General features: G+C 42.7%; 1 protein-coding gene across 1 annotated transcript; it reads left to right on the forward strand.

Annotated features, from left to right (window-relative positions):
• Nucleotides 1–265: 265 nt before the first annotated feature.
• Nucleotides 266–954, forward strand: LOC128713088 (uncharacterized). The gene is made up of 2 exons (XM_053807951.1): nucleotides 266–682; nucleotides 745–954. The coding sequence occupies exons 1-2, from the start codon at nucleotides 266–268 to the stop codon at nucleotides 952–954; spliced, it is 627 nt and encodes a 208-aa protein (XP_053663926.1).
• Nucleotides 955–10,945: the final 9,991 nt, after the last annotated feature.

Below are 10,945 nucleotides of genomic sequence, written 5' to 3' on the forward strand. Positions count from 1 at the left end.
CATTAGAATCACTTCAAAGCATAAAACCATTTAATTAAGTAACTCAAAAAACTTGAAATTGTTTGAAATTATCAATAAACATGGTTACGACTATCCTACCCCTTCCCAGTCAATTCAAGTGACGTTTCCGAAACATCATCAAATCAAGCAGCTCAGTCCGTGCAAACAAAAGTAGCCAAAGCTTGGTGAAGATTCTGTGTAAATCTCTGCAAAACGGGAAAGTTTTTATTTAAAATCAGCATTAGAAGATTGCATTCAGTTCAACATGTCGTCCCCCACGGACCACAACCCGGAGCAACAGAACTATTCTTGCTATAATGACAAAAGCCCACCGCTATATCCAAGCACGGATCGGTTTAATCCGCTGGGTTTCAGCACACCCCAGCAGCGTGGAAATTCCTCATCTCAAGCAAGAAATTATTATTCTGTGCAGCCAAAGCACATGTTGCCAAGGGCTAAAGGTTCGGATGGACGTTACCGACACAGGCAGGACAATACTCAATACCACGATCGATCAAGCCACTTTTCTGAAGATCATTCACATGATGGCGCAGTGCAGGGTAATGCTAATTTCAGTTCCGGAAAGCGGCTTGGCTTTGGTCACAGTTGGAGAGGACATCAGAATAGAAACCAGCGTTTTGGAGGGCACAGGCCGCAGCACAACTATCGACAAAAGCATCAGGTACGCGTGTAATCACACATCTAAATACGGCAATATGATAATGGTTGTATTTGTGTTTGCAGGCCAAACCCGAATCATGTAATATTGCGGATTATTTTCACCCCTCTATGCTGGAAGATCCTTGGAAGGGTTTAGAACCAAATGATGGATATGCCGTCTGTAGTCCATCATATAGTCCAAGCAGTCCATCACATAGTCTAGGCAGTCTATCATATAACCCAAACAATCCAGAGCATCCATCCAGTCCATCATATATACCATCCACTCCATGATCTGCATCGATGCCGTAGACTGGATCCATCTAGTGTGGAGATTCATAGTACAAACTACAGACCACTTAGTCCATTATATCGTCCGAATACGCCAGATAGAGCAGATGAAGACATTGGTAATTCAGTTAACCAGTGTTGAAAGAGTTTTGTAAGGCAACAAAGAGATCAAACAACCTGGATGGTGCAATGGACGACGATGCAAAAGAATATTTGTTTACATCTACATCAGTGTAGGAACTCATTGTGTACAAAAAATTACACATACGTAATTGTAAAGCTTAGAAGAAGAGGGTTAGCATAGCAAGTTAATTGTCACAAAGCATTAAAAGAAGATCACATTACAAAAATGGGAAAACAAGTAGATGGTGTAAAACCTTTTATTTCATTTGATTTCGTACTATCCCCGTTAATTTTTTAAAATTTTTGGATCGAAATGTAATAAAAGTAACATAGCTGATGGAGTAAAGTGAGCATTCCTAACCGAAAAACAACGATTCTATTGAATCTTAACAAGGCCTCCAGAAAAGCAGCGTTTCAGTTGCAGCAGCTTTTAAAAAAGCACTTAAGCAGCATATACGTAGCGATGTGTGAAATTGGTAAACTACAAAAATATACCGTCTTGTGCCATACATTATTTTATAAAACGTAATATACCTTTTTGACTGTATATGATGAATAAACTCGGAGTAATACAGTTAAAACTTTTTAGCGAAATATTAAATAACGCTTCAATCACTCCAAACAAATTCACGAGTCAAGGCAAGAAGATTGTTGCATTGCGCAAAATTACGCGCGGTTGCAAACATTTGTAGATAGGAAATCGTATTAAAATTAAAGTACGATTCCATTGCAAAACGTTCGACGTTTAAACGCTGCTTAACAGTTGCCGTCAGGGAACGTAATCGTTGCCTTTCAGTGTGTGCGTGTCACTTGCATTCCATTCGTAGCCGCCGTTATGTGGTGGTCGCTTAGGCCGCAGGCATCGCAACCATGATCAATGACTGAAGGGACTGCGTACAGCACGCTTGCAAGAGCCCAGCTCGGAAGATCGTTCGTTGTGCACAGTTTTGTGAAATTTATAAGAAAAAAAAACACACACAAGAGTAAGTGCAGTTGTTTACAAATTACCATCATAGTGTAGCGGTATTTGTGTGTACAAAGTGATAGCAGCGATGCTTTTGTTGCGATGATTAATGTGCTTTAAAATGTGGTTGAATATAAAAATGGTGTTCGCAGATCAAAATACCACCAAACCGTGTATCGTTTTCGGTGTGAAGTAGAAAAACGTAAACGCAGCGCAAACCAGCATCCTTGTATTGTGCAACTCAAACTTCAATAAAACAACTCTATGCAGCGGCATGATGATGCATGCGGTCCCTTGTAGGGGCGGTGTTGAAGGGCGAGGTCGTCAGTTTCTGGAATTCTGGACACATTCCTGTACCTTATCGATGGTTCGATCGGAATCGGAACCCGCGTACGAACGCTAGCTACAGTACCGTGGGCCTACGGAGCCCTTGCATGCTGATTGTGTGCTTGTATGTGCTTTGCCTACAGGGATCTTGCTGCTTTGCGTGTGCCAAACCAGCTTGAGTGTGCCTTGCTCGCCTTTTTTCCGGCGCTTTTTCTTTCCCTCTCTTTTGCTCCGGGTTGCTAATAGAGACGCCCGGTACGCGTGCACTGGAGCAAAAGAGATGATCGTTCGCATCTTTTGGCCGAGGTCATGCCATTGCGTGTCTTGTCGTGCAAGATGTTAAACTACGTTTTTCGTGAAACAAATGTACAAATTTCAGCGTATGATCATATGCAGGAAAATTGTTGCGTATTCATATGTCTGTGTCCCCACTGATGAAAGGGAATTTAGCTGTCGCTTTAAGGAGTGCGTGTAACATAACAAAGGAACCGGTGTTTTTTTTGTTACTTCTTCTCTGCTTCGGCTAATACAGTTGCTAATGTTTTGTTTTGTGTGCATGTGTTAGTGAAACTGTGGTGACGCTGAAAGGAGATGCACTGTGAAGATGCTGCAGTGTGTGTGGTGTGTGCGTCTGTTTACGTTGCGTGCGTGCAGAAGGAAACGAGACAGCACGGGGTGCATAGAGGGTATTTTGGTGCGGATGCAAGTGTGTGAGCAAAGGATATAAATTGGTACAGGCCGCGTGCACAGATGGTGCTGTTTGATGGTACCGCGATGTGTTGGTGAGCTGGCCGATTCCGACAAAACTGCCTCTGTACGTGCAATAGCCGTACACCAGCCCAACCCGTAGCAATGTGCGTGGAATGCAAAAATATGCATTCTGATGCATATTGCATGGTTTGTTGGGTTTCTGTAACCCGAGTAAAAGGGCGTGATAAGCCAAGTTGGTCGACGGCAAATTTCGGTTCTGGATCGGTTTAGAGAATGAAAATATGTTCGATTTCCTTTCGCTGCACTTTGGTTGTTGGGGGAAAAGGGTGTGCATGTGCAGAATGCGTACCGTTGCACACATATGCGTGAATGGTACTTTTCTAGTCGTCCTCTCCGCTGTCTCCTACGTTTGATACGCTTTGCATAAAGGTTAACGCGTCAGAAATATGCGTCTACCCAAATAAGAATTCTCACCCAACCCATGGGTCGGCCCAAAGAAGGCGAACACCCTGCCCCGAAAGCACGGATCAAAGTGGAAATAAGGAAAAAAGCCGGTTTAGTACGGCGCTAGTACCGCCAGCTTCTTGGTACGTCACACATTCCAAGGTTCCTGTTCGGTCGCAACATGCGCGCGTGCCTCTCTCGCAATGCAACGATCCCCACTTCGTGCGGGGGGATTTTGGTCATGCCGGTTCCCGAATGTTTCAGGGGAGGCTCCAAACACTGTTTATCATCGGTAAGGCAACTATTTTGGAGAACAAATGATAGGAGATCTAGCAACCGGAGAAATCGTCAGTGCGTAATAATTGATATATTGATCAGCAAGTACAGTATTAAGGAAGTTCCAAAAAACTAGTCATTTTACTAAATTTAATAATAAAATAATTTAATATTATTCGGCACCTGAATGGTGTACCGATTATTTGACATTTTCAAAAGAAAAAGTAAATCAAATATTGGGATTCAGAGTAATTTCCACGACGTTCAAGAATATGTGGAAAATATTGTTAAAAAGATCTAGAAGTTTACTATTTTAATAGCTTTACCTTGAAACCGGCCCATTTTTGTTATATTTTCAAATGAAAAAGCAACCTGAAGTATTGGAATTTTCAAATAATTATCACGACACGGCAAGAACATGTGAAAAATATTGTTAAAATTTCAGTTCAGTTCAAAGTTCAGTTCGCCAATAAACATGAAGACATCAAGTTACAATCAATAAAGTTCTAACAAATTGTTTAAAGAATAGCTGGTAAAGATGTCAAGTCAATTGACTCATAGGCGTTCGATGAATTCTGGGTAGAGGCTTTGGCAAATATTGAGGCATACACTAAAGAACGGGTTTACTATTTTGGTTGTGACTTCTTTAATTATCGGTATACTGATTTGAATGTTTTTTTTTTTCAGATATTCCTCAAAGTATTCCTTAAACATCACCGAACATGTTCGAGACTATGTGTTAAACATGAGGATATCGTTCCGGAATTCTTTAACTGGTACCGAAGCATATATGAAACTCACATCAAACATATCGAAGAAGTGCTCTCGTGCGGTAAAATACACACCAAAAAACTATGCAGATGCACTTCGAAGGGAGACACAAATCAGTGCTCCCAACGGTGCCGGCAAGATGTATTTAGCTGCATCTAGAAGCTCATTTGTTTATCATCAAAGCGGCTTTTCCTAGCGTCTCGCCATGCCCCTTCCAGCTTGTCCCAGCTGCCGTACAATAGCATCCAATCATACAGTACCCTGCAGTTGGGTTCGAAATGTTTGGAAAGGCCTGGGGTTAACCTCGCCAGTTTTAGTTTTTCCATCCGTTCCGTATTCCCGTTCGATTATTTCATTACCTCTTTGCCATCACCGACTTATGTTGTGTTGTGACTGCGGTCCGGTTTTTACGACCATTTTCCAAACCACCTCCCGTGCCTTATGGGCGCGATCAGATACAGAAACTCGCGATGCAACATCGACGGCAACGGGCGAGATCATGATGCACAATGGAGATGAAATTGTGTATTTGTATGTGTGTGTGTGTGCGAGGTAGTATGGGGTAAGGGTGGTGAGATGAGGACGGGGAAGTATGGCTTTCTCTGGTTCGTGTCTCGGCCCTACTGGCATTTGCATCGCGCCCACGAAACGTTCTGCCACGAGTGATGCCCGCTCCATCGGGTTTGATTCTCTCCTCCGGTTTCACTTGGAACGATACCGAGCGCATCAAAATGAGGCAAATGCACTTGGGGCAGCTGGGCGGGATATTGGTGGGCATGAGGCAAAGTTCAACGATTTGTACATAAACGGCGATGCAGTGGTATGCGTTCGTTCTGTGGGCCGTTTGTTGTTGCATCTGCGTTTGCGTCGCGCACGGACGTCGGGTTTGTCCGTTTGATGAACTGCTATTTCTGTGCCCGTGTCCTCCTCCCATGATGGGGTATTTGTTTTTGGGGAGGCAGTTGCCCCACAACCATATGGTTCGTATTTGAACATGGAAGCTTCAGTTCGCTTGCCGATTGCTTTATGTCTGTCGCGTTTGCTGAGTTTATTGTGTGAAAATAAATCCCATCTGTACATCGCTTCGCTAGAAAAGATGGAGCTTATTATACAGTCCATAAACATGCTCACAGTATTTTAGAATGGTTCTAGAAACGTTCAACTTTCAGATATATATAGTATGTTTTTAAGGAGGTAGTCCACTCGGGCCTGTTTAGAAATATAAGTTGTTTGAGGTTCAAAGGCGACTGTTAGTGTATGCAAACAGTTTATGTGTTTATTTTGCCGTTATTCAACTTCAAAAATAATTTGTCGGTTATCAAGGACATTGTCATTGTGAACCCTTAACTTCCTTGAAGCCTAGAACACTATTGCATACCGAATTTTAATCGACAAATGTTGCATCCAAAGATTCTTTGATCAAAATGAACTTACTCAACATACTTTTTCTCTGTGGTTAGACAAACTATGCGTCCATCGAATTAGTGATGAGGAATAAGGAACGAATCTGGCGGAACAGTTCCGCTTCTTACCAAGAGTGAACGACAGCAGGTGCCAAATATTTCGCTATTCAACTCCTTTCTGATTCCGTCCCAATAACGCTCTTTTGAACGGCTCTTCAAATATCGCTCCTTGCAATGACGCTCCAAATTTCGCTCCTTTGAACGACACTCCAAATTTCGCTCATTGGAATGAGGCTCCAAATATCGCTGCTTTGCACGGAGCTCCATATATCGCTCCTCGGAACGACGCTCCAAATATCGCTCCTCGGAACGACGCGCCAAATATCGCTCTTCGGAACGACGCGCCAAATATCGCTCTTTTTAATAATGCTTCAAATATCGGTCCCTAGAACGACGTTCCAAATATCGCTCCTTGGAATGACGCTCCTCGGAACGACGATCCTAACATCGCTCCTTGGAACGACGCTCCAAATATTGCTCCTCGGAACGACGCTCCAAATATCGCTCCTCGGAACGACGCTCCAAATATCACTCCTCGGAACGACGCTCCAAATATCGCTCCTCGGAACGATGCTCCAAATATCGCTCTTTTTAATAATGCTTCAAATATCGGTCCCAAGAACGACGTTCCAAATATCGCTCCTTGGAATGACGCTCCTCGGAACGACGATCCTAACATCGCTCCTTGGAACGACGCTCCAATTATTGCTCCTCGGAACGACGCTCCAAATATCGCTCCTTTAAACGGTACTCTAAATATCGCTCCTTGGAACGACGATCCAAATATCTATCGCTCTAAACATCACTCCTTGGAAACATCACTCCAAGGAGTGAACGGATTCGCTCCGTTCCTTGTTTAATTTTGGAACTTATCCAATCACTGCAGCGTATCAATATTAGCTGCGATCCATCGTTTCAAAGCATTCTGTCCAGAAATTGGCTTCAATACACCAACATCGAATCTTTGCTAAGCTCAGTAATACATTAACATGACATTATGCTCTCAATCCGATAGTGTAGGGGCCCAAACAGACGGACAAATTTGTTTCCAAATAAATAAATACTCTTCAGATAGCTGAATGACTTGGACAGCATCAATAATTATGAAACAAAGGCATTCGAATGCTTATTTTTGTAATGTAATACGCATCGTTTATCACCATTTTATGCCGTAGTTAAGTGATCATTCACATAACCGCCTCGGTTGTGGTTCCTTGCTCGTTGCTTAATGACCCTTTTCAGCGAATGCAATTTCGTTTAATCGTTGCATCGCTTCAGCAAAATCTTCAAAACTGCTCACCTTTGACGCTAATCCTGCGATCGCAAGCAGGCAGTGGATGCAAAGCAGTGTAACAGACACCGATTACACTCACGCAGCGGGGGCACCATTTTGTGTTTCCGTTGTTCCCGTCCGAACGCCACCACAAATGCTTTTGCAGCGGGGCGTTTGGTGGAAAATTCAAAATAATGAACCCGAAGTGAATGCTCTTGTGGAGTAAGTTGCTTCGTTTTTCAGTTTTTGCACTTCTCTTCGTTCGGGGTTTGCTCGTTCGATCAGCACTTCTTTTCCGCTAATTACAACCGGCCGCCGTTTTTAGCGATCGTGAAACTTTTGGCCCAAAGTGAGTGAGAAAATCGAAACATAATCACCCCGCGCCCGCGGGTTATTAAACGGTGGGGTAGGGAGTACGGTTGTGTTTTTTTTTTTCTTTCCTTTTTGTTCGTTGTTTTGTTTCCACTTCTTCGATCGATTGCCATTCGATTGGATGGAAATATGGCGTTTTGAATAAGGGGGTAAAGGTAGTGAAGGAAACTGTATCGGTATTCCCCTCGCACTCCGATCGAACGAGGGAAACATGGTTGTTGTTGTTGTTTTTTGCAGGAAGGAAGGAAGAATGAACAGAGATCCACACCGAACCGGGGGAACCGTAGGCATCCGCCACACCGGAAAGGTGTGTGCGTGTCTGTTTCCGTTTGTTACGGGCGCGATCCAACCGAAAGGGAACGAACGTGGCCCTCGGATCTGTGGTGCGTGATATCGCTTGGGTATGTGTTGCGCTGTATGCTAATGCACAGCGGGCATATATCGATTGCCTGTGCCGATGCCTCGTCATAAACGGTGCTAGACATGAAACTTCAATTTTCAAACCTCACCGTTGGACTGCGGGACACGCGAGCATGGGCTATGTTGTGCTTATGGTCTTGCGTTGTAGGCTTCGTTTTTTTTTGTTGGCCAAATCTGCTTCAATCTCTGATGTACGTCGGGGGCTTTCCGGCTGCTTTGTACAGTCACCGTTGACAACGTGCTTCTCTCGGTACTCGGTGGGGCAAACATGGAATCGATTCGTGCCGTAAATGGGTGCGAACACGCACGTTGGGAATGCTTTCCTCAGATCGTACATTGTACAACACCCAGTAGAATTGACGAAAACTACAGCAAGATAGATTCATTAAGCATGTCCGCATCAATTTGCATGTAAAATGTTAAACAATTTTAAATGTTTTACACGATCGATGTATATTATTTCAACACATTACATGGTCACGGTTGCAATTCACCACGCATCGGGATGCATTTCGATCCGCCTGACTAGTGTTTATTGTTCAACCTTTCAACCCCCGCCCAGTTGCAGTTGCAGCCGGTCAAGCATGGCGCACCGAACCCGTGATGAGGGGTTGTGAATTATTTTTTTATCGACAGATCGAATTTTATGACTGCAATAGTTCAACCCCCTCGCACGGGGGGAAGCAACCTTTAACGTTTATTATTACCGCTTACCATTTTTATTCTCGTCAAACCATAATTATTTTCGCTTGCCAGTGAACGATTTGTTATAGCTGTGCTAATTTTCTACTTGAGCAGCTTTTACTAGCTTGCGCCTTTGCTCTGGAGCCTTGTTTTCTGTTAGCCTTTATTGTGCAAAATGGAAATAAAATCCGAGATGTTTTCGTTGCCATCCGACTTTGTCCGTTGCGTACACACTAGCGGCGGTGGACACGTTTCCACTGGAGGAACGTGTTCTAGCTGGACTATGTTTTGTATTGCCCCGGTTTTTTTTTTCTTTCCCCCGGCACGATAAGATACTTTGATTTATTTGCACAACTGCTTTACGCAGAACGTGCTCTGACGCATGTCTTGGCGCTGATGTGGGAAATAGAACAAGAATAAAGTTATAATAATAAAGCAGCGAGCTGTGTTGGATGTTTACGGAAGTTGTCGTGCAGTGTACTGCTGTTTAATTTAATTAACCGTTTGTACCAGTTTGTGTCTTCTCCATCTGTGTACAATGTACAAAAATGATGCAGAGGTTTCGGGTTAAGGTGCCAAAGAATGGTAAAGTTGAATCTAGTGTTGTGCTTAATGAATCTTTTGCGAAGAGTCATTCGTATGAATCTTTAACGAGGAGTCATTCAAATCAGCAGTCGACTCTCTAAAAATTCATGAATCCTCGAGATCTCAAAGTATCCTCAAAGATCCGTGAATCCTCAGAGATTCATAGAATATACAGAGAATAGAGATTCAGATTCATTCATTCAGTTCAAAGATTCATTCAGAGTCATGAATCTGAATCTGAATTACCCAACACTAGTTGAATCCACTTCTAGATTCTTTAAAAGTTGAAGTGGAACATGCTGGTTTAGATCTGGATTATTTTTATTTTTCTCGAGCTTTTGATAGATGAAACTGATTTGGTCATCTCAAGTGTTCAAACATTCCTACGTGAAGGAATTGAGAACGCTTTGTAAGGTATACTTAACAAGATCCTAGAATTACTAGTTGAAATGGGAGAAATTCCACATCTTCCTCAATAAATTCTTGTTCGAGAGGAAAGGAATCCATAAAAGGTTCCAACTTTAGCACTTAAACACCATGAAAATACTCATATTTGGATTCTGTTGAATTGAACTAGAACATGTCGTTATAGATCGGAAATCCTTCAAGAGGTTGGAGTTCTAGACGCACCTTTTCCCAACTTAAGTCGCAGCTTTAAACTTCGAAATACCTTCCAGTGTGTTGGGACTTCAATTTAGAAGCGACTTCAACTTGTAAAAGCTGCAGATATTGGAAAGATTCACCTCGTCACATTCAAGTAGACGAACTTGAACAGAACCTGTAGTATAGGAACACATTACCGATGATCTACACGATGCGCTTTTGGGCGCTTTTACCCGTTCGCATTTTTACTTTGACAGTTTGTTGCACAACGGGAAGGGATCATGATGGTTGATGGTCATAATTTATTTTTTTCGGTGTTTATACTACGATATTGATAAAATCCTATGATAGAAAGCAAATAATATGAAATATAGATAGGGTCCCTTGTGTCAATCAGTCATTAAATATAATTAAAGCTCAATTAACATTAACATCCGTGTAAATCATAATGTAATATTTTAAATAGTCCCCCTGTCTGTAAATAGACTGTCGGTAATGATAGGTCACAGTTTATCAGGACCGTTATCAATTCAAACAATGCAAACACACCAATGTGAAGTTTAAATTTACAATCCATCGCAATAAATCATGCATCGAAATTGAGAACTCTTCCGAACGTTCATGCCATCCGATCAGGTTGCGAGATAATCTGCAACGTTGTATGACCGGACCAAAAAAAATACATACATGCGTAAGCACGAGTTCATTAGAGCGCACAACGCTTAGTTCGAAATGTGTTTTAACGCCGAAACGATCGATCGACGCGGTGTGCGTGCACTACCTTTAATTGCAGCTGAAAAAAGGGGCGGCAAAAAAAAACACAACATCATTGTGGCTGGAAGCGTTTTTTTTTTTGGGAACGGTGTTCTTCCCATCCTCCCCCATCCTGCGCCTACCGTCCGGAAGTTGAACTTTCTTCGCTTTGCTTTACGTCTCTATTCAGACGGCACAAGATGGGTAACCGCGGAAACGAAAACC

This window comes from Anopheles marshallii, chromosome 3, assembly GCF_943734725.1.
Source record: "Anopheles marshallii chromosome 3, idAnoMarsDA_429_01, whole genome shotgun sequence".
Classification (NCBI taxonomy): domain Eukaryota; kingdom Metazoa; phylum Arthropoda; class Insecta; order Diptera; family Culicidae; genus Anopheles; species Anopheles marshallii.